Source organism: Mytilus trossulus, chromosome 11 (assembly GCF_036588685.1).
Source record: "Mytilus trossulus isolate FHL-02 chromosome 11, PNRI_Mtr1.1.1.hap1, whole genome shotgun sequence".
NCBI lineage: Eukaryota > Metazoa > Mollusca > Bivalvia > Mytilida > Mytilidae > Mytilus > Mytilus trossulus.
This window is the reverse complement of record NC_086383.1, coordinates 45,870,620-45,896,162: the sequence shown is the minus strand read 5'-3', so window position 1 is coordinate 45,896,162 and position 25,543 is coordinate 45,870,620. Positions and strand designations below refer to the sequence as shown.

Below are 25,543 nucleotides of genomic sequence, written 5' to 3'. Positions count from 1 at the left end.
CTGAGCAATTATATTTCATCAAACTAAAATTTAAGAACGATGAAAAAATAGTATGACAAACAAATTAGAAAGGTGAAATATATATTTTTATTTTGCATATCAGTTTTCAGTCTTGAAAGATCTTTTTTTTCTTTTTTTTTTCCGACCGACCGACCCGACTTTTTTATGGAGAAAATCCGTAAACCAACAAATTAAAAAACCGTGGCCTTAACATCATGTAGATAAAAATTGTTGATTTATATAAAATTTCACAAATAAAATGATTATATATTTATTTGGTATAGGATAAGAGGAAAACAGATCAACAAGGTTCTATAAGCAACATCTAGTACAAGACAAAATTAATTCAAAGTTCTTCAGCTAATTTGAACATTTCTTTTGCACTAAATGTTATTTTTAAAACCATTTTAGATTGTGGCAAATACTAATGTTCATTTTTTGGTTACTTTTGCAAACTAAAGATCTTTGGTCAGAACAATATTTGGCAAAGGTTAGAACCATTAGTAATGAATGTGTATTTATAGCATCAATTTATAAGCTTGCTATGAAAGATTTATCTATTTTCAGGTCACAATACTTCATTGTCCATGTTGTAAGTGCAGCACCTGTTGTATATTATACATTTATTAATCCACCAAAGAAGGACAAAGTAGAAAAATCTCAGTAACAGAAAGAGGACTGACCACTGAGATTAATAAGATGTATATTGTACTACAAAATTATTATCATGCTGAACAATGTACAGAGTTGTTTTAAATTCTGCTGTTATTCTACATGCAGGTTAACATTAAATCTATGGATTCACTGTTTTAACATAACAAAAGTGTGAACTTACAGGTTGTCATTAAATCTTTGGAGGTTGAAGTGAGATAAAATATGCTGTTTTCTACAAATGATATGTTATAATATTGATTTAAAATTGGAACACATACAACCTTGACTAGAAAGTTTTAAGTTCTTAACTTCCAAAGAAAAAGTACCTGTTCTTATGTTTTTACCAAATGAAATATGTTTTTGATTGTAAACTTGTAATCATTGATTTACCAGTCTGCACTGTGATATATTTTTGTGTGTGATATATATTTCCTTTTCCTGTAAATGTTGAAAGTATTTTTAAAGAAGTCCACCACAAAATTATAACCAACTCATACTAAATAGTACTCAAAATGATTATGGTGTCATCTTTCTGGATTTCATATAGATTTCAAGTAACTATGGAAAATAATTCAAATTTTATAATTAAACATTGTTGAATATATTATAATATTAAAGTCAGGTGAAATATTTTTGATTTAAGTAGTTTTTGGTCACATTACAATTTTTAAAAATAGGCAAAACCCATTCCAGCTATAAAAGGTCATTTGAAAACAAAATTTGTATTTTTGCACTTTTTGACAAGAAAAGTAGGTAATTGAAAAGCTCTTTTTCTGAGATTTGTTAACTGTAATGGTTATTAATAGATCTTAGCAAATGCTAGAGGTTATAAAAAAAACCAACCCTGCCTCTAGGAGGCAGATGTATTAAGGTCAATCTGTCCTTCGGTCTGTATAACCCTAAATTTGTTGTTATACTTTCTTTGCCCCTTCCAAATGTTATGAAACAGATATTCAATACTTATTACTTGTTACCACTGAACACAGATCAGTTTTGTATTTTGGTGCTGTCTCTTCAACTATTCTCTCGTAATATAAAGGATTTTTTTTTGAATTTGGTGTATATTTACAATCAGTGGGATCTGTAACCCTTGGACACATATTATTTTATTTATTCTGAGTTCATTATTTTTACTAAGATTAAGATGTTGTGAAAGCAAACAAGTGATAATGCCAAAAAACCCTCAATACTTTTGTAGAATTATTATGACATAAAACAAAAATATTGTTGAAGATGGTCACCTATAGCAATTGAAATCCACATCATTTGGTTTTGGATTCATAGTTATCTCATTTGCAAATATACAGCATCTAATTGTGTACTGCTTTAATTACTTACGATTATACAAGTAAACCAACTGTGTAAGTTAATCATAATACTCTACCAACAGTGAAGATCAAATGTTTTAACCTATATTTTATAAAGGAGTAGACCCTAATTAATGGCCACGCAAAGATGATTTATTTTAAACTTTAGTTGTTTGTGTAAATCTGATTTGTATGTATTGCTCAATGACTGTTTGAAAGTATTATAAAATTGTTGAATAGTTGTTTCATATACATACAATAACGGCTTTTTTGTTTTTGATACTGACTTTATCAGCAAGAATATCAAATATTTTGTCTTAACAATATATTTTTTAGTTGAGAATACAAATAAAATGACATTTTCAGTAACACTGTTTTATGCTATCAATTGTTCTGATAGTTTTTGGTGGTAAGAATGAAGTGATTGATAGACATCAACTTGTATCTTGCTGCATTGTAACATGATTTCATCACCTTATATTTTCGGGTGTCAGGTTCTGTCAATGATATAAAAAAAAATATAAAGCAGTCTTTATCAATGGTACCAGGATTATAATTGATTACATCAGAGGCATGTTTTGTGTACATAAGACTCAACAGTGACACTCAGATTAAAGTAAAATTAAATAGAAACTGCTCAAATTGCTGATAAATTCTAAACATCATGAACATTAAAGCCTGTTATAGTAAAAGATTATATCACTAGTGTCACAATTGGTGAATATATTCTTTTACAAAGTCTACATTAGTTATAGGTTTTCATAAAATTTCACAACATTCATGAGATTAAAAAATTGACATGTTTAGTGCGTGAGTGTACATTTAAGTTCCTGATATTGTAATATCTTTAATGTGCAATCAGTACTTTATCTTGATATTAAAGCATGTTTCTGCAGTTCAAATATAAGTATAGTCTTTTTCAGTATTAGGTAGATTATGAACAAGTTTTAAACATTTCTGATGTATTTAGAAATTTTACTTATGTGAATTATGCCAAAATCTGGAATTTATATCTTTTTTTGGAGAGCTGAAAAAGGATTTCACTGATCAACATGATCAAAATATAACCAATATTTTCCTTACAGCATTATTTTTTTTATGATTAACATCAGCACAATTTAAAAAAAAAGTTAATGAAATTTCATTTCTTGAAAGTTCAAATATCAAACATGTCAGTTATGTTTAGAACGTCACGTAAAAATTAGTTACAGAAAAGATCCAGTTCTCATAATATACAAAATTTTATATAATATCAATGTAATGATTTAAAGAAATCCATCTTGAGCTTAGCAATATAAGAATGGTCTGATGAGAGAATGATTATTGTTTTATTCTCATCTCAGATTTTCATTTAAATGGGTGAGATCTAGAACTAAGGTGCTTTGGAAAGGTGGTATGTTTCGTAAATTTGAGAAAAAATGGAATCTCTCATCTACACCAATCTTAACTTTGTGATTTTAAATCTGTTTTTTTACATTGTTTTAGGTTTGCACTTGTTAATAATGTAATTGTATTTTGATGTTACCTCAACACATTCACTTTGTAGTTTTATACTATGTGTTTGTCCTTCTTGTATGATATCATTGCTACTACAAAGCTTTCTTCAGAATGAAGCATATATATCAAATGTTTTATTTAAATCAGTAAAAAAACAGTCCACAGTTAAACAATTATCTGTTTAGCACTTTCTGCCATAAATGGGTCTCCAGATAGAAATTGATTGAACGCATGTTGTCTTATTGGCGGTAATGTCATAGAAATAGCATTATATTTAAGAATATATATACTTAATGAAGCATATTATTTTCAGGGAATTTTCAGATAATGTAATTTGAAACAACAAGAAATTTGGAAAGCAGTTCTTAAAACACACACAAACGTAGAATAACAATACATTTCTGATATACTTTTTTAATCTAGGGTTTTGCTTAATTTATTCAACAGACAAAAAAAGATGCCAAATGATATTAGTTTAAATGATATTATTTGTTTACTATATAGTTTACCTTGTCATTTGTAAACATGAACTAGGTTGACCTGTTGTAATAGTTCCATCAAGATTGATGCCACCGAAGAAATAAAGATACATTTGAAAATAAACAGATACCTGTATGTGATAAAATATTTTGTTGTGTACTATTTGAAAATCAGAAGGTCTTATTTATTTGGCCAAATAAATAACTTGTATTTTGTACGTACAATACATTAGGGTTTTCTTCATGTTTGTCAAAAGCCAGAAAATGTAACTTGTTTGTTATAATTTGCAGTTATTCATGATAATATAAGAAATCATATTCTTTTGCTATGATTTCATTATGTTTATTGTTTATAGAAAATGAAATGATAAATATGCCTTTTTTTGTGTGAATATTTCTGATATATACTTTTTTAACATAGGGTTTTGCTTAATTTATTCAACAGACAAAAAAAGATGCGAAAATGATATTAGTTTAAATGATACTTATTTGTTTACTAGATAGTTTACCTTGTCATTTGTAAACATGAACTAGGTTGACCTGTTGTAATAGTTCCATCAAGATTGATGCCACCGAAGAAATGAAGATACATTTGAAAATAAACAAATACATGTATGTGATAAAATATTTTGTTGTGTACTATTTGAAGATCAGAAGGTCTTATTTATTTGGCCAATTAAATAACTTGTATTTTGTACATACAATACATTAGGGTGTTTTTTTTCTCCATTTTTGTCAAAAGCCAGAAAATGTAACTTGTTTATTATAATTTACAGTTAATGATAAAATAAAAGAAATCATATTCTTTTGCTATTATTTGATTATATTTAATTGTTTCTAGAAAAGGAAATGATAAATATGCATTTTATTTTTGTGTGAATATTTTTTTAATTTTTTGTTTTAAAATTTTGCTCAAGTGTTTTTCATTCCTCTTTGTTTGTGCTGTTTTTGATTGTTCCACTTTAGTGCAATATAGATAGCTTGCTAAGAACAAATATTTCTTCCCTTACTGGACTGGTCTTACTGAACTAACATGCAATACAGATCCATTGTTATTAACAAATATTTCATTCTTACTGAACTGGTCTTATTGAACTATATATCCAATACAATATAGATACAATACAATATAGATCCATCAAATATTGCACGCTTACTGGACTGGTGTAAATACACAGTTAACTAAGAGCTCAGTCTTTTTAGGGCTTTGAGGGGAGGCACTTAAAAAAAATCTTTTCATCCCACAGTTTAACATTTTGACAGTTAAAGGACTTTGAGCCAAATAATTAGTTTTTGTATGCATGAATAAAGTATAATCCATCATATGCATAATTGTTTTCTTTATTTAATACCAATATTACATACTGGAGCTTCAATATCTTCTTTAAAATATTTTTCACCAAATGCAAGTGACACTAAATATTTTTTATTATAAGCAGAATGTTAAGTGACTTTTAAAGGATTTTTTTTTATAAATTTAATGTAGATGTTATTTTTTTTATCTTGAATATGAACTGCCTTATTAATATTGTTTTATGAAGGAAAGGAAGAAAATTTTGCAGTTAGTTCATAATTTGGAAAGTAAAATTTAAAGTAAAATTATATCAGCTTTGGATTGATAAAAACATTTTTTTTATGAACAAAAATGTGAAATTTAGGCCTCAAGCATTATTGAAAATACTTTTTTGTAATGATGCACATCTGTTACAGGAAAAATGACAATGTAGTTTCTAGAGATTACTTATACATATAATGAATGCATTAGGAGTTAAGAGTGTATTATATGGGAAAGTATAAATGTATAATATTGTAATATACATTATCCATAATAATTAACTGCACTTTCAACAATTTTTTCTTTTGTCAGCACAATAACATTTAATGTTACATGTTGTTGATGACTACTGTTGACTGGATGTACTGATTAGAGATACCAGGCTTATAATGTGGAATGAAGAATCACCGCTCATATAAAAGTAGTGGGTTTTTTTTGTATGATTTAAATGCCAAAACCTTTTATTGATGAATGTTAAAACACTTCTGTGTAAATATATTTCAGTGTGTATTTTTGCATAATTGTTTATGAACAAAATTATTATTTTTTGCAGAGGTTATATTTTATTTTAATGTGTAAAAACTTTGTGAGATCTTCCTTAACAGTAATATATAAAGTCAAACCCCTTCCAATAAAAAGTAATAGCCGTAAAGTTGTGAAAACAGGCAAAATAAAGTTTTCAGAAAAAATATTAAGTTTATAAATTATATAGTTTAATTACTCTTTTTATCAGTAATAATTTAATTGTTATTCTTAAATTAAGTTTAAAATAGCTGACAAGTAAACAAAAATTCAAAATGGATAATTTTTGTACATCTGTGACTGAAAGAACTATGCATTACAAAATAAATACTATAAGCAGTGTTAAATTATGTTCATTGCATTTTTTTTTACAAAAACACAATTGTGAAAAATATAATACCATTACAAATAACGATAGTGTTGTGTTGATTGATGCAATTGGTCTGGTTGTGGTGCACTATGTTGCTATGGTGTGTTTGCTTGTTGACATGTGTATGCTTGTTGGCATGTGTTTGTAAAGTTTGCTTTAAATTAAACCATTTTGTATGTAACTTACTGTTTATGTGAACAAGTTTTAACAGTGTTACAAAACGTTCCTATTTTATTCTTCATATTGAATAACTTTTTTTATGAGTTGAATTTATTTATTTGTTTTAGCTGTATAATAAAGTATTCACAAATATTATGATTTGCTTTGTAAATTTAGCCTAACTGTATTTTAATATCAAATAGATTTTATTGTCCCAGTAATGGAGAGTTGTGACAACAGAATTAATAAAAAGTTCAATCAAGAAAGCACATAAGAAATGGTACACATATAATTCAAAATTCAAAATCACTTCTAGTAAATGGTTGGGTTTGTCATATTAATGACATAAAAAATACAAAGCCTGCATACTATACGGAGTATATATCTCCTAATTGATATGACATTCCCGGGTATGTATTTCTTATCATGATTTCCTTGATAGAGGATTGCTGCTCACAAGGAAGCTATTTAACCAAGAGTCTAAAATGGTGCAATTGAAATCATCCTTTCGTAAAGTTTACAGATGTCATCACAAGTTGGTTGACCCTTCTGGAATAACCGTTTCACAGATGATATCTGAAATGTTTCTCACCTCGTAATTTCAATCTCCTTCCCTTTTCATGAGTTTGACATACCGAATTAGACTATTTACCGGGTTTATAATAACATGTCTATTGAGCGACAGGACGGGTGCAACATGTGGAGCAGGATCTGCTTACCCCCACCGGAATACCTGAGATCATTCCAAGTTGTTGGTGGGTTCGTGTTGCTCAGTCTTTAGTTTTCTATGTTGTGTGACTTGTGTCTTGTGTTCTATTATTTTTCTGTATGTCTTTTCTTTTGGCCATGTTATTAGTTTGTTTTCGATCTTTGAGGTTGAATATGGAGGTAGAATTTTTTCGTCGCTCTTATACAAGTCTTTTTAGAAATGCTTATGACTCAATTGTTATATAGAAACAATAAAACTGTAGCAGTAATTCGACAAAGGAGACCGAAATAATTGAAGCTTATAAGATACAAATCGATGTTGTTATCTGGAAATTAAACTACCAGTTAAAACATTTGAGACTTTACAAAGGCATACATATGACACAGCTGTGACAGAGATTATCAAATGAACTGCTTTTGATTTTATCATAATTAAAAAAACCTAGCTAATAATGAACTGACATATTTTATTACGGATTTTGAGGGATGATATGAAAACTTGATTTGTATTTCATGATAAATATGCTGCATTATAGTTAAAACTTCTACTCGAAATATATTCGACAGAACACATGTGCATGTCATGTGACATAGAGAGGTTCGATCACGATCCCATGCTTTTCTTCGTGATTTGTGAATCGCACTACGCCAATACCTACCCATGGGGGGTATGAACCAAATACTATTTCCATCTCATAAATTGATACGTTAGTTCGGGAGTTTGTGATTCGTAAGATGGATTATTACAAGGAAGCTATTGAACAAATTGTTCCAAGTGGTAAACTTGAAGTCAGCTTTTTTATGGACGCTAGTACGAGCTGGTTTTGCAATACATAATTACAGATTTTTTAAAGGACATGAGTGTATTTGAATATCTTCAGAGTTTTGTGGTGTGTAAAACGTTTTTTCAAAGAGAGTCTGACGCCATTTGTAATAATGATGCGTAGATGATTGGCATCATTTGTAAATGTTAAAAAGTTGATATACCATATTTAAAATAAATTTCCATTTTTGTTTCGATTAATGAAGTCAAAAAACGAGACATAGGTATGCTGTTTCCGACGTCGGCGGCGTCAACAGTGAATTAGTTTTGATTAGGTCAAGTCTATGGTAAGTCATTAGTGGTAAGTCAAAGATTTTGGTATATATGATAATGCAGTTGTTTTAGAATTTAGTATTGGCACATCTTATGACCATAGAGATTATTTGCCCCGCCTCTCAGTTATGGTATACTGACTTTGAAACTTTTGCTTACTTATCATGTATTAGTTTGTAATTAGGTCGGTATATGGGAGACCACATGTGGAAGGTCAATGATATTTAATATGCATATTTTTTTACCAGTTGTATCAACATTGGTACATCTTATAACCATTTATGATTTATTTATTTCAGATTATTTTACCCCACCCTCTCAGTTGTGCTTAGTTTACATGTATTGGTTTGTGTTTGGTTTGTTTAAAGGGAATTGCTTATGATAAGTCAATGGTATTTTGTATGCAGTTGTATTAGCATTAGTACATCTCATGTCCATGGATATTGTTTAGACGACTCATTGACTTTAAATATTGGCCAAACTTACTTGTTAAAAGTGTTACTATTTTAATTTCAACATTAGCATTGTTTATTTAAATTACCAAAAAAGAGATCACTGACAGATCTCTGTGATAACAGTGTATTTGTTGAAATTTATCATAGGGTCTTCAGTTTGGTTTTGGTTTTTCATACTTCATTCATGTGCGACCTTTCTATTTCATGCAAAGTTGACATGTGATAGCTTATACTTTTAGGAATTTTGGATCTCAATGCTCTTCAATTTCGTACTTTATTTGCTTTTTTTTATTTTATTTTTGTCTTTTTGGATTCGAGCGTCACTTATGAGTCTTTTGTAGACGAAACGCGCGTCTGGCGTATATATAAAATTTAGTCCTGGTATCTATGATGAGTTCATTTATAACAAAAGGTTTATGTTTGGTCAGATAGTTCGTCAGCGTTTCGGTTCTTATACTAACTTGGCTTTCAAATATTCAGCATTCTGAGTACCTGTAGTAGGTCAATCTAGAAAAAAAGCTTTTTATATACATATCATCTATAAAGTGTTATTTTTATTGTTTTAATAACAGTATGGTCAATTTCGCTACTAGTGAACTATTTGCCATCGCGGGCGTCATCAATACAGTTATCAAGGCTTTCCCAATAACCTGATAATTAACTTTATTATTAAATAAAACTGTCCGTTTACAAAACGTTAATTTATTAAGAATAATAAATACCAGGACTAAATTTTGTAGATACGCCAGACGCGCGTTTCGTCTTCAAAATACTCATCATTGACGCTCGAATGCAAAAACGTTACAAAGGCCAAATAAAGTACGAAGTTGAAGAGCATTGAGACCAAACACTCCTAAACGTTTTGCCAAATACAGCTAAGTTAATCTATTCCTGAAGTAGAAAAGCCTTAGTATTTTCAAAAATTCAAAGTTTTGAAAACAGTTAATTTAAAAATATAACCATATCAATGATAATTCATGTGATACTGTGTTTGTGATACCCTCGGGGAAATAAATCTCCACCAGCAATAGAATCGACCCAGTTTACACGTGCCTTCATCTGTCCTTGGCTTTCAAATGTTTGACTAAAATAAAAACTTATAAAAGATTCAAGATTTTATTTATAACATCAGACACATACAGGTGTCAAGGGGACGAAATAAAACAAACATAATAGTAATACAAAGCGAGACAGGATAGAGAAAACACAAATACATAGTATTTTATAAAAGACATTTGATCAAAATAGTTCCAAGTATTTCATTATTTTCTTTACCAAAATTGATATTTCTTCTTTACTTGTACGTTACATATATAGACATGTAAACTCGTATATACTAGGCTGTTTAACAACATAAGAAAATAGTACATTCACGCCATTTTTTTTACATATAAACTCGTATAAACAAATAAGAAAATAGTATGATCACAGCATTCTTTACATGTAAACTCGCATATACTAATAAGAAAATAGTACGGTCACGCCATTCTTTACATGTATATTCAAGTTGACCATAACCATAGTACCATAAACATAACCATGCGTATTTTGGGTTAAAAGCATAAGCGATGACTTTACAAATATCCTGGATACTAGGCTTATAAATTTGTACATCAGAAAAGCGTTTCGTCTAATGAATATTCACTAGTGACATTCGAAACAACACCATAGATTGTGAAAATATTATTTATAAAGACATTTATAGAATATATCTATGATTTTTAACTTTATCTTTTACTGCAGTAACAAAATATAAATATTTATTTCAATTTGCATAATTTCCACTATTTTATATACTTCATAAGGAATTACATGTTCCCTGTATAAACTACTGTCTTAAGTCTTAAAATTGACTAACTAGAATGCTTTTTTTGCTAGATAACAATAACATTATGATAAAACAAGATCTACATGAAGCAGCAGACCATCATGTAAGGTTGTGTATATTTTAGTTGTTGGTTAAATACATTCATGAAGATGGAAATGCCATGCACACAGAAAGTACTGAATCATGTTTATAGACCAATCTAAACTCATGAAATGAAGAATGTTCTATATTCTTGGTGTTAGATAGGTTTAAAACACATCTCAAATGGGTATGGTTGACGAGTAACACCTGTATGCTCACCATCTGTAGACACACAGTCATCTTTGTTAACTGTGGTGAAATTGAACCGTTGAAGGAATGAAGTGAAAAACAAAAACACTTCGTTTGAGGCCAACTGTTGTCCAATGCATGTCCTAGGACCTGTGCGAAGAAAAGCTAATTATTAGTTCAAACAATAAACATTAGATTAGCCTTCTCAACGTAATGGAACCTAGAATAGTGTAGAATAGTGATTTATTAGTTCAATCAATGAACATTACACTTACATCTATCACTTCTTTTTATCAAATTAGGTCATCTAATATTGTCTTAACTGAAATAATTCTTTTAAACATCTTAAAATAATTTATTACTTGTTTATGCTATTTAAAAGTATGTGTCAAAGATAAAAAAATGTCTGAACAGATATGAAATGCACAACAAGGACCATGACGAATTTGTATACTGAAATCTTGCAATCAAGTCGTAAGCTGTGTCATTCGAGATATTTGTTCATCAAGAACGAAACGTCAATGCAACACAATATGAAACAATTACTTTTACAGAACAACATTTCTAGGAATTATCAGGTAAGAAGATAGAACTTGAAAAAAGCAAACACATACAATTCCAATCACGTTAATTTGTATTCACCATTTATTCAATTAATATGTTATGGCACAATTAAAACATTAACGCAACTAGCTTTTTTAAGACAAAATGAGGAAAATACGGAAGAATATAACAATAGATCAGAAAAGTTTTGCTACAAAACCTTTCTGCACAGTTAGCACTTTCTTAAACTAACAAAAGCTTACCCATGGAAAACGGACAAAAAGCGTCATGTTTAATCAGCTCTCCCTTTTCTCCTAGAAACCTCTCAGGTAGAAACTTTTCTGGTTCTTGCCATTGGGTAGGATCATAAAGAACAGACATCAAATGACACAATATTACAGTTTGTTTTGGTACGAGTTTACCATCGATGTACGTGTCTTCTAGTGTTGCATGAGGAGTTGCAACTGGAGCTGAAAGAAGATAAAAAATACCTGTATACTTGTACTAGCAACGGAAATACATGTATACTTGTAGCAATGGAAATACAAATACCTGTAGCAATGGAAATACGTGCATACTTGTAGCAATGGAAATACAAATACCTGTAGCAATGGAAATACGTGCATACTTGTAGCAATGGAAATAAAAAATACCTTTAGCAATGGAAATACGTGCATACTTGTAGCAATGGCAATACAAATACATGTAGCAATGTAAATACGTGCATACTTGTAGCAATAGATATACCTGTTTACGTGTAGCAACCGATATACTTGTATTCTTAGCTTGTAGCAAAAGATATATGCCTGTATACTTGAAGCAATAGATATATCTGTATACGTGTAGCAATAGATATACCTGTATACTTGCAGCAATAGATATATCTGTATACGTGTAGCAATAGATATACCTGTATACTTGCAGCAATATATATACCTGTATACTTGTAGCAATAGATGACACTACGAAGCAGTTTTGATATACCGAAGCAAATATATAGGCTATGACATACCAAAGCAAATGTAGTCTTTGAAATACCGAAGCAGAAGACGAATTTGAAATAACGAACCAAATGGAGTGTTTGTAATGAAGTAGAAGACTTTGACATAACAAAGCAATTATACACTCTGACATTACAGATCGAATGTAGGCTTTGACATATCGAAGCAGAAGTAGGCTTTGACATATCGAGACAGAAGTAGGCTTTGACATATCGAGGCAAAGGCAGACTTTGAAATATCGAGACAGAAGTAGGATTTGACATGTCGAGGCAAAAGTAGGTTTTGAAATATCGAGACAAAAGTCAGCTTTGACATATCGAGCAGAAGTAGTCTCTGACATATCGAGCAGAAGTAGTCTCTGACATATCGAGCAGAAGTAGTCTCTGACATAACGAGGCTTTGACTTTCTGAAAACATGGATCTAGATGCATAGCTTTGGTCTTTTATTAAAATCGATGCTTATATTATATATTTATCATCTTGATTTGTTTTGCTTTCTTATAATCGTTAGAACTGATATGGAAATTGATTTAAAAGGATTCTTTTTTTATAACTTTTCGAAGGTAACTATACAATATCATTTTCTGCATATGGATGAACAATTTTGTATTTTGCGCGCCCTATAAGACAGTACCGATTGTGCAACGTCTTTTCAATTTACGGGTCACCATCTCGAATTGGTTGGACTCTATGTTATGTCTGTGTCTCAAATCACTAGCGTCGTGTTTTTGATTTCTAAGATATTTCGATATCTGAATAGTTGTCTTATCTGAACCGCCTCTGTTTTCTCGTGGTAACATGCTTGCCTCCAGTGCGGGATATCATGGGTAAGAATTCATACGACTTTAACATTGGTATTTTCTCAATCTTATTAAAATATCGATCAATATGAACTCCGTTTGAGAAACGCATAAAGGTATAACTAAATTAGGGATAAGTACAGGAGACACGTACCGTATCGTCACACAACAGTTATCCAAACTAACCTTCTCTACGCATAACAGGTAACACTTACACTATTGGAGCGACCCCCTAGATTAGAATTGTAGATGTGATTTGCCTAATTGTTATCGTTCCCATAGAAACAAGATATATCAACAACCATATGTTTTAAACCAATCAACCCTGGCATTAACTACTGTCTATAAAGTGTAAAACATTCACATTAAGACCTACCTACAGCTGCAAGTCTTTGTACTTCATGTATTGTAGCCATAACGTATGGAAGTGAGACTTTGTCCTTAGATGAAGGAATTCTACCATCCCCAATAACCTACAATGACAAAGGCTATCTCCTTAGATGATGGAAATCTACCATCCCCAATAAACTACAATGACAGAGACTATCTCTTTAGATGATGGCAATCTACCATCCCCAATAACCTACAATGACAAAGGCTATCTCCTTATGCGTTGGTAATCTAACATCCCCAATAACCTACAATGAAAAAGACTATATCTTTAGATGATGGAAATCTACCATCCCCAATAACCTACAATGACAAAGGCTATCTCCTTATAGGTTGGAAATCTACAATCCCCAATAACCTACAATGACAAAGACTATCTCTTTAGATGATGGCAATCTACCATCCCCAATAACCTTCAATGACAAAGGCTATCTCCCTAGATGATGAAGATATACCATCCCGAAAAATTAACGATGACAAAGGCTATCTCCTTACATGTTGGAAATCTACCATCCCAAATAACCTACACTGACACAGGATATCTCCTAAGATGACGGAAATCTACCATCCCCAATAACCTACGATGACAAAGGTTATCTCCTTAGATGATGGCAATCTACCATCCCCAATAACCTACAATGACAAAGGCTATCTCCTAAGATGATAGAAATCTACAATCCCCAATAAACTACACTGACAAAGACTATCTCATTAGATGATGGCAGTATACTATCCCCAATAACCTACAATGACAAAGGCTAACTCCTTAGATGAAGGAAATCTACCATCCCCAATAACCTACAATGACAAAGGCTATCTCCCAAGATGATGGCAATCTATCATCCCCAATAACCTACAATGACAAAGGCTATCTCCTTACATGTTGGAAATCTATCCTCCCAAATAACCTACAATGACAAAGACTATCTCTTAAGATGATGGAAATCTACCATCCCCAAAAACCTACAATGACAAAGGCTACCTCCTTAGATGAAGGATATCTACCATCCCAAATAACCTATAATGACAAAGGCTACCTCCTTAGATGAAGGATATCTACCATCCCCAATAACCTACAATGACAAAGGCTATCTCCTTAGATGAAGGAAACCTACCATCCCCAATAACCTATAATGACAAAGGATATCTCCTTAGATGAAGGAAATCTACCATCCCCAATAACCTACAATGACAAAGGCTATCTCCTTAGATGAAGGAAACCTACCATCCCCAATAACCTATAATGACAAAGGATACCTCCTTAGATGAAGGAATTCTACCATCCCCAATAACATACGATGACAAAGGCTATCTCCTTAGATGATGGAAATCTACCATCCCTAAAAACCTACAATGACAAAGGCTATCTCCTTAGATGAAGGAAATCTACCATCCCCAATAACATATAATGACAAAGGATATCTCCTAAGATGATTGAGATCTACCATCCCCAATAAACTACAATGACAAAGACTATCTTCTTAGAGGAAGGAAATCTACCACCCCCAATAACCTACAATGACAAAGGCATACTATCTCCCAAGATGATGGCAATCTACCATCCCCAATAACCTACAATGACAAAGGCTATCTCCTTAGATGAAGGAAATCTACCATCCCCAATAACCTATAATGACAAAGGCTATCTCCTTAGATGAAGGAAATCCACCATCCCCAATAACCTACAATGACAAAGGCTATCTCCTTAGTTGAAGGAAATCTACTATCCCCAATAACCTACAATAATAACAAAGGCTTCAATTATTTTTTTTCGAAAACTGTTTCAATTGTGAATAGGCTAACATTTGTCCATTATCTTTTCCATTACTTCTTCAATTTTTAAATTGAAATACTTTTATATGTTTACTAAATATTGAGAGCTGGGTATCTAAGTGCACTGCATAATCGCATTTGTATTACTTAAAATATCTGCTTTCATCCTCTCATAATGAAATAATTCCACGTCAAATCTGATACAGATACAAGTCTACTAATAGATAAAAGACGGATTAAAAGTCTGAAGATATATAAATACAATCATAAAATAGTAATAATGAAAAACAAATATAAAGAGCAAGCCACAACATCCACGCCAGCACAGTACTCCTTACATTCTCTACTGGAATAAATAAAATGACACTCACTTTCATGACTTCGTCTCTACATTTTTTCTGCACCTCCGGATATTTAAGCATATACAACATGCACCAGGAAAGGGTGACAGCTGTGGTATCTGTTCCTGCTTGGTAAATATCTACAATTGCTTGAAAGAGAAAGTCCTCTGAAAAAAAGACATATATAAAATTATTTCTCTAATTCTTGGTCAATTTATCCCATTGTATAAAAGAAATTAATCAACGTGTGGTTCGTTTGATCTCAGTACGTCAATGGTTAAAATCCGATTATGATGTTGAATTTTCTTGCTTTCCTCTGATGTGAAACATGAAAAAGGCAACCATGCCTTATGACGTCAGATTGAAAAAAACACATCGTTTTGCAGATCATTCGAAAAGAAGGAATAAGTTTTCCTGCATAACATAAGAGAAACAGATTCCACCACCAAATCTCGAGTATTACGATACTTATCCACACTCGACAGTTAAATTTTAAATATTTAAAACGCTCGGGCAAGCCTCGCGTTTTAATTTGAAAATTTAACTGTCTCGAGTGGATACATATCGTATTACACTCGACGCAGTGGTAGAATCTATATGAATACAATTTCTTAATCATTGGCTGTACGTGTAATTCTATACGGGTCGTTTTAGTCACATTTCGCAATCATACCTCATTTTCCTTTAATAATTTTGTGAATTTTGACTGTGCAAAAAGCTCTAGTGATTTTTAATCTATAATTTGAAAACAAATAAGCCAGGTTGATATCAAGACGAGAACAATATATATATATTTATTCCATATTAGTATATTTTAGTAGGTTTCTCTATATGAATTGGATTTTGAATAAAAAAGTATATTCACCGCGCTAGACGTCACGCGCTTTTACATGCTACTTTATGTTAAAATGTTTCATTTAAAATTTGTTTTGGTATATGTTTGTCATCACATACATTTTCTTTCCTCATAATATGGAATAAAACAATTACTGTCTTTTGTTTCGGTAAATTTGGGGTTTAATTGACTTTTGAAAAACTGATATTCACTTCGGTCGTCGGCCTCAGTGAATATATTTTTTTCAAAATTCAATAAAACCGCATATTTACCTCATCAAAAGACAGTAATTGTATAATATTTTTATTTTGTTTTCAGATCATGTTTTTCAGTCCATGTCTATCTTTAAAAGTTTTACAAGACCTGCAGTCTAATGCAATATCTTTTAAAATATTTGATTGATTAGTATAAATTTATTTTAGTTTGATAGATTCACGTCCAATTTTTTATTGAAATATTCTTTATCAAGAACAAAGGTGTCGATATTCACCTCAGAAACTAACAAAACCTTTGAATAAACTTATTATGAAGGGATATAGTTATGATACTGTTGTCAAGTCATTAAAGACTGCATATTTTGGCGTTAATATTGAGTCACTGACAGGATCTCTAATTTGCATCAAAACTAAACACATTTATTAAAAAAACAGTTGTTGGCATAACACGGGTTATGTTCTTCTCATATATGTTATGATCGTATAATACTAAACCCCTAACGGGAAGGGTTGTGCCTGATGTTCATATGATGAAATCATAATCTTTCAGTCAGTTTAATAGAAGTCTGGAGCTGGCATGTCAGTTAACTGCTAGTAGTCTGTTGTTCTTTATGTATTATTGTCATTTTGTTTATTTTCTTTGGTTACATCCTCTGATATCAGACTCGGACTTTAATGTGCGTATTGTTATGCGTTTACTTTTCTACATTGGCTAGAGGTACAGAGGGAGGGTTGAGATCTCATAAACATGTTTAACCCCGCCGCATTTTTGTGCCTGTCACAAGTCAGGAGCCTCTGGCCTTTGTTAGTCTTGTACTATTTTAATTTTAGTTTCTTGTGTACAATTTGGAAATTAGTATGGCGTTCGTTATCACTGAACTAGTATATATTTGTTTATGGGCCAGCTGAAGGACGCCTCCAGGTGCGGGAATTTCTCGCTACATTGAAGACCTGTTGATGACCTTTTGCTGCTGTTTTTTTTTCTTTGGTCGGGTTGTTGTCTCCTTGACACATTCCCCATTTCCATTCTCAATTTTATTATATATTTTAACTTGAGAAAGAAGTGTTTAAAACACAAGTCTTAAATTCTGCAATTAAATAAATTAAACTAAAAACACAAATAAATTTTGCCATTGCTTACATCCTCTTCATTTGATCTGTGGTGGTTGCGTTTAACGTTTCCGCATTCTTTTCTGTATTGATTTTACATTGATTTTGATTAAGGTTATTTACGTTTCTGCATCTTAATTTTAATGTATGCCTCTTCCGTTTCGGAGGTGCGTGTATGCCCAGTGCATGATATATAGTGACGATTTCGCCGATATTGCCAACTTCGTTTCATATTTTATACCTGGGTTGCGTTCAATATCGTAGCGGCTACGTAGTGCTACGAAGATTTTGACTATTGGCGTGTTATATAGACTACTAGTTCTTACATTATCACTTACGTTTGTATATTGGTAGCATCTACGTAGGCGCTATGTAGGAAAGAGTATGGAACGATATTTACAATGTGAACAATATCGTGTCGACATTGTCTAATTTGCGATATCGTACGCATCAATGTCAACGATGAAGACAAGAGTATGAAACGATATTGACTATTAACTACTAAAGTTGCGTTGTCGATAATATCGGTACAGCTTAGTACACTGGACAGGAATAGTATGCATGATTTAAAATTTACAAATGTACCTATAATATTTAACGGAATTCGCTTAAATTCAAGCATGTTAAGATTAAGAACCTGATATTTTTGAATCTGGTTTTTCCTCTTGTTCCAGGTAAAGGTCAATAAAGTTCCGAATATTATTTGGGTCAAATGAATCTCGCTCCTTATCCACTCTGGAACGCATATACGTTCTGACAGCTGCCAAATGTCCTGCAACCTGTGTGTTCTGTTAAAAAAAAGTAAAACAAGTAGTTTCAGTGTTACCGTTCCTGTTTGACTAGACAACACGTGTTTGTATTTACTTGAATTAAACGTTGAGCGTCAAGCTGTAAATTTTCAGTGTGATCTGTTAGTTATTTTCAAAAATAAATTAATTATTATTAAGAATAAAAAGAATAGCATTTGATTTATTTTTTCAGTGTTCGCTTGCCTAGTTGAACTTTTGTGATAATCACCAAACTGCCTGAGGTTACAATTTCGAATCCGACAGAGGCGGATCCCCCTTTCAGACAAAAAAAAAATGGTTGGTTATATGGGGAATCACTGAAGCATGACTGAAACGGGTCCTCTTAGTCAGTTAGTGGACCCCCACTTATGAGAATTTCCGGATCCGTCACTGCACTGCACGTGGCATTTTCGTTTGATTCCGATCATAATTGACTTCGATGGTTCATTCTCACTCTATAAAAAACAGATTGGTCAAAAATAGCTTATAGTGTTGAAAGTAGAGTTAAAATACCAAATATCAGCCACATGAACCAGGTGCTCCGCAGAGCGCAGCTTATACGACCGCAGAGGTCGAACCCAGAACAGTTCGGGCAAGTATGGACACAACATTCAAGCTTGATACAGCTAGATGCATTTGGGTTGTGATAAAAAATTTGACATAATATGAGTTTCTGACACAAAACAAATGTCAAGATCTTACAAATCTTTTGCAAAACATTGTGCAAGATTTTTTCTTCAAACTTTGAGAAATACGGAGAAAAAAAAATTGAAAAAATCCTACCACCCACATTTTTTTGGAATTAGTCCAAAAACCTGACATTTCGTTATACATAATTTTAAATTGGCGTAAGGAAGGTAAATCTGAACATACCCAACATTGTTTGTTAAATGATCTTGAGTAACCTCCCTTACACTGCCTTTTTAAATTGTCTTAATTGTCCATTGACCAGAAAGACCTAGTGTTTTCCCTCTTTTTTTTTGGCCCTTTCGCCCCCTAATTCCAAAATATTTTCATCAATAACCCCAAAAGTCAATACTTACCATCCCTTCATGGTTTGGAAACTTGTGGAATCATTTCAGAGATATTTATATACTTAAACACAACTTATTGTCTAGAAAATACAAAAATGCTTATTTGGGCCCCCTTTGGGCTCCTTATTATAAAACAGCTGGGAACATAACCCAAAATACCAATCCCAAAATTCCTTTAGTGGTATTGAACGTTCTAAATTTAATAGAGATCCATTCACTTAACAAAAGTAATTGTCTGGAAACTACACAAATGCTTATCTGGGCCCCTTTTTTGGCCCCAACTTCCTAAACCATTTGGACCATAACACCCAAAATCAATTCAAACATTCAAACTGTGGTATGAAACATTGTGGTTCAGAGCAATTGAAATACACACATGTACTTATACACAAGATTATATCATGAACGTATATAGATAAATGCTTATTTTAACCCCTTTTGAGCCCCTAATTCCAAAACGGTTGAAACCATCATACCCCAAAAAAATGCAGCCTTCCTTTTGTGGTATTGAACCTTCTTAATAAATTTCATAGAGATTGATCCACTTAAACTTCAGTTATTGTTAGGAAATCAATGTGTTTTCGGACGACGACATCATACATTGTACCTTTAAACGAACGCAAAATTTTTTTGCGGTCGTATAAAATATGTTTCATTTTTTCCTTTAGTCTGTTCCCCGACCGTTATTTAAATTCTTGATAACATTTGTATATTCCGAAGGCATACTTGATATTTTATGGAGAGGACCAGCCTAAGGAAATACATACCGTATTCCATGGTTTCAGTTTATCAATAATTGGGAAGAAATTCTCAGGAGCAGCAATGGTTGCAGATTTAAATATGAAATAAATGTGATATAACATCTCCTTGAAGTCTTTGTCATCGTAATCGAACCTGTTATAAACAATAATAAGTAACAACCTCAATCGAACCTGTTATAAACAATAATAAGTAACAACCTTAATCGAACCTGTTATAAACAATTATAAGTAACAACCTTAATCGAACCTGTTATAAACAATAATAAGTAACAACCTCAATCGAACCTGTTATAAACAATAATAAGTAACAACCTCAATCGAACCTGTTATAAACAATAATAAGTAACAACCTCAATCGAACCTGTTATAAACAATAATAAGTAACAACCTCAATCGAACCTGTTATAAACAATAATAAGTAACAACCTCAATCGAACCTGTTATAAACAATAATAAGTAACAACCTCAATCGAACCTGTTATAAACAATAATAAGTAACAACCACAATCGAACCTGTTATAAACAATATTAGTAACAACCTCAATCGAAACTGTTATAAACAATAATAAGTAACAACCTCAATCGAACCTGTTATAAACAATAATAAGTAACAACCTCAATCGAACCTGTTATAAACAATAATAAGTAACAACCTCAATCGAACCTGTTATAAACAATAATAAGTAACAACCTCAATCGAACCTGTTATAAACAATAATAAGTAACAACCTCAATCGAACCTGTTATAAACAATAATAAGTAACAACCTCAATCGAACCTGTTATAAACAATAATAAGTAGCAACCTCAATCGAACCTGTTATAAACAATAATAAGTAGCAACCTCAATCGAACCTGTTATAAACAATAATAAGTAACAACCTCAATCGAACCTGTTATAAACAATAATAAGTAACAACCTCAATCGAACCTGTTATAAACAATAATAAGTAGCAACCTCAATCGAACCTGTTATAAACAATAATAAGTAACAACCTCAATCGAACCTGTTATAAACAATAATAAGTAGCAACCTCAATCGAACCTGTTATAAACAATAATAAGTAGCAACCTCAATCGAACCTGTTATAAACAATAATAAGTAACAACCTCAATCGAACCTGTTATAAACAATAATAAGTAGCAACCTCAATCGAACCTGTTATAAACAATAATAAGTAACAACCTCAATCGAACCTGTTATAAACAATAATAAGTAACAACCTCAATCGAACCTGTTATAAACAATAATAAGTAGCAACCTCAATCGAACCTGTTATAAACAATAATAAGTAGCAACCTCAATCGAACCTGTTATAAACAATAATAAGTAACAACCTCAATCGAACCTGTTATAAACAATAATAAGTAACAACCTCAATCGAACCTGTTATAAACAATAATAAGTAACAACCTCAATCGAACCTGTTATAAACAATAATAAGTAACAACCTCAATCGAACCTGTTATAAACAATAATAAGTAACAACCTCAATCGAACCTGTTATAAACAATATTAGTAACAACCTCAATCGAACCTGTTATAAACAATAATAAGTAACAACCTCAATCGAACCTGTTATAAACAATAATAAGTAACAACCTCAATCGAACCTGTTATAAACAATAATAAGTAGCAACCTCAATCGAACCTGTTATAAACAATAATAAGTAACAACCTCAATCGAACCTGTTATAAACAATAATAAGTAACAACCTCAATCGAACCTGTTATAAACAATAATAAGTAACAACCTCAATCGAACCTGTTATAAACAATAATAAGTAACAAACTCAATCGAACCTGTTATAAACAATAATAAGTAACAACCTCAATCGAACCTGTTATAAACAATAATAAGTAACAACCTCAATCGAACCTGTTATAAACAATAATAAGTAACAACCTCAATCGAACCTGTTATAAACAATAATAAGTAACAACCTCAATCGAACCTGTTATAAACAATAATAAGTAACAACCTCAATCGAAACTGTTATAAACAATAATAAGTAACAACCTCAATCGAACCTGTTATAAACAATAATAAGTAACAACCTCAATCGAACCTGTTATAAACAATAATAAGTAGCAACCTCAATCGAACCTGTTATAAACAATAATAAGTAACAACCTCAATCGAAACAACTATACGATTCTTTGCTTTAACAACCATCTAATAAAAAAACGATCTTTTTCTGATATGTCGCGTGGGAAAACGGGAGCGATGAGATTGGTTTAATTAGATTGATCAAACCATTAAGTTTCTTGCTTTGTTTAGTTCTGTAATATGGTTGGACTATCTTCCAGAAAAGAAACAAATATGATATAAGATTTTAAAAAAAATATGCTAAAAATTTAAAACCTTCTTTAAATATTAAAAAAGGAACAATTCTACAAGTCAACTTTTTACCAAAAGTTTATATGTTGTAATGATTTTTGAAATTTAAAATCAACTAATCTCTGATAAAGTTTAGTACATTTTTTTCTGATTTGTTCATTCTGTTATATATGAGATCACTAATATCATCATAATAATTAGGACTTTTGCCCTATGATGAAGGTCTCAATCCAGCCTTGAGACTAAGAACAACAATGAGCGACGATCATTTCCTTTTAGGTTTTAAAGTTAAAGTGCATATCTTGACATTGTGCAACATCCTTTCTTTTTCATTACCTTGATCCAAATACTATATTTGATATAATATTTGAAGTAGCCATAGGAAATACTTTTAGAACGTCGACAGGCTTCTCTGGATTTTTAGAAAACTCGTCCACTAAGTATTGAACTTCCTCGTGTATACGTTCATCTATCGTCTTTTTACCTACTCCGAAATCTTTGAGTGCAACAACCGTAAATTTTCGTCCATCCGACCATGTTTTACCATCGCTGAAGAAAATGCCTGTTTAAAAGAAATTATATAGATATACTTTCATTCGGAGGCATGCACAATTGTTCCATGCATATATTTAACCCCGCCACATTATGTATGTATGTGCCTGTCCCAAGTCAGGAGCCTGTAATTAGTGGTTGTCGTTTGTTTATGTGTTACTTATTTGTTTTTCGTTCATTTTTTTTCTTCAAATAAATAAGGCCGTTAGTTTTCTCTTTTGAATTGTTTTACATTGTCAATTCAGGACCTTTTATAGCTGACTATGCGGTATGGGCTTTGTTTATTGTTAAGGTCGTACGGTGACCTATAGTTGTTAATGTCTGTGTCATTGTGGTCTCTTGTGGACAGTTGTCTCATTGGCAATCACACCACATCTTCTTTTTTATTTATACAAAATCAAAATCCAATTGATATAGAAAAACAGTACTTAATTAATATTATACAGTTACTGTCTTTTGGTGAGGTAAATGTGTGGTTTTATTGACTTTTGAAAAACTGATATTCAGTGAGGCCAACGTGCTGGTGATGGAATACTCAAACATATATTAATATAGTTTACTATAATATTACATGTTATATCTAATTTACCTGTCACTTTAGGAAAGAACTTTCTAATAAGATACATCCAAGTCGGCCTGAACTTGGTTTTTTCACCATTGACCAATAAAACTTCCCGAACCAGCTTATAACCAAAACACAAAAGTATAGGTTGTGGACCAAATCGAAGGAATACCATGTCACCATATGTTTTCCTAAACTCCAACAATTTTTTTCCTATATCTCGCGCACCCGCAATGTGTGGTAGGTTTCCAACTATGGGCCACGGTGTTGGTCCCGGAATATCTACCCGCTGGACCGTGAAGAAGTAATTCCATATTATATAGCTGACAATTAACACGAGTAAGAATGTCAACACAGTTGTCAGATCTAACATGTATAACGCAGTATACAGTTGGTTTAACATAACGTTAGCCGTGTCCTATAAAATTCACTTAAATAAAATCACAATGTGCATTACAGTTCTATACATAAATATCCTGGGATTTCGTACGGTCAAATCAATTTTTCCAAAGTGCTGCACAGAGGGGGTTGTTAAACTGGATAAACAAATAAACGAGATGATACACCTTTTGAAATGAAGGAATTAAAAAATGTAATAGCTTACTGGCAGTACATTTTATCAAACAAGGTCATTTAATGTAAACATTACACCTTTTCAACTGTATACGCTCAGTGTATACGTAAGCGATATATCGATGTGTGTACTTGTGAAGTCGTGTATGTGTAATGTGATGAAGAGGTTTCAACGTATATACCAATAGGTCAAATATGACATTGGAAGTTATAAAATGAAAATATTCGGAAAGTTTCATCATTAAAAGATTGATATGGAAAAAAAACTTTTTTATAGAAATAAAGCTAATTTTAAACTTCTAGCGTTTCATTGTGTGAGGAATAAAGATCTGTGAACTATAGAATGATAGATGCTTTTATTTTATATTCTTCGAATATGTTCGAAGTTTTCTTAATACTCAAAATGCTAAATTGTAATTAGTTTGAAGGTCAGCTTTGTTTTAACATACTAAATAAATGCTTGTTAATCTTAATTCAATTTAAACCTATAATTTAAATACATATACAAAAGAAGATGTGGTATATGATTGCCAATGAGACAACTATCCACAAAAGACTAATTTTAAAAATGCCAGACATTGACAACTATATATAGGTCACCGTACGGCCTTCACCAATGAGCAAAGCCTATACCGCATAGTCAGATATAAAAGGCCCCGATAAGACAATGTAAAACAATTCAAACGAGAAAACTTAACATCCTTAAATCATCCAAGTCACCAAATATAGTTTGCCTAGTCAAAGTATAATGGTGGTGCTTATATATGCCTCATTTACAATCTGGGTAAATTCATTTTGGAACTAAATAAACGGCCTTATTTATGTAAACAAATGAATGTATTGTCAAAGTTTTTGCATAATCTTCTTTGTTTTGTGCATACGTAAAGTATTTTGTTTGTAGAAACGTTTCTTTTTTTATCATTATTTATACTATACGTCAAGTTTGAGTCTGTTAAAGGATATATTTTTAGTTTTATTCTAAGATGTGGAAGAGAATGAATCATTGGTTTTAGTGGTAAACTTT

General features: G+C 31.6%; 2 protein-coding genes across 2 annotated transcripts in view; one reads left to right on the top strand and one right to left on the bottom strand.

Annotated features, from left to right (window-relative positions):
* Positions 1–6,702, top strand: part of LOC134691192 (lysophospholipid acyltransferase 6-like) — a 38,484-nt gene extending 31,782 nt beyond the window's left edge. Inside the window, exon 12 of the mRNA XM_063551518.1 lies at positions 568–6,702. Coding sequence (XP_063407588.1) covers positions 568–667 — 100 coding nt within the window. The 3' untranslated portion in view covers positions 668–6,702. The remainder of the gene's footprint in view (positions 1–567) is intronic.
* A 3,504-nt stretch (positions 6,703–10,206) lies between these two features.
* LOC134691191 (cytochrome P450 2C9-like) lies at positions 10,207–24,562 on the bottom strand. Its single transcript, XM_063551517.1, has 8 exons — positions 23,974–24,562; positions 23,169–23,394; positions 20,498–20,624; positions 18,546–18,696; positions 15,779–15,915; positions 13,621–13,717; positions 11,707–11,913; positions 10,207–11,050 (listed from the first exon to the last, which is right to left on the bottom strand). The coding sequence occupies exons 1-8, from the start codon at positions 24,347–24,349 to the stop codon at positions 10,869–10,871; spliced, it is 1,503 nt and encodes a 500-aa protein (XP_063407587.1). The 5' UTR covers positions 24,350–24,562; the 3' UTR covers positions 10,207–10,868.
* Between the last annotated feature and the right edge of the window lie 981 nt (positions 24,563–25,543).

Excerpts from the sequence above, each read along its gene's own strand:
- LOC134691191 (XM_063551517.1), bottom strand. The coding sequence starts at position 24,349 with ATGTTAAACCAACTGTATACTGCGTTATACATGTTAGATCTGACAACT. Across the intron at positions 13,718-15,778 it reads GTAGAGACGAAGTCATGAAA|GTTATTGGGGATGGTAGAAT; the intron begins GTGAGTGTCATT and ends TTGTCATTGTAG. Across the intron at positions 11,051-11,706 it reads TTTTTGTCCGTTTTCCATGG|GTCCTAGGACATGCATTGGA; the intron begins GTAAGCTTTTGT and ends TTCTTCGCACAG.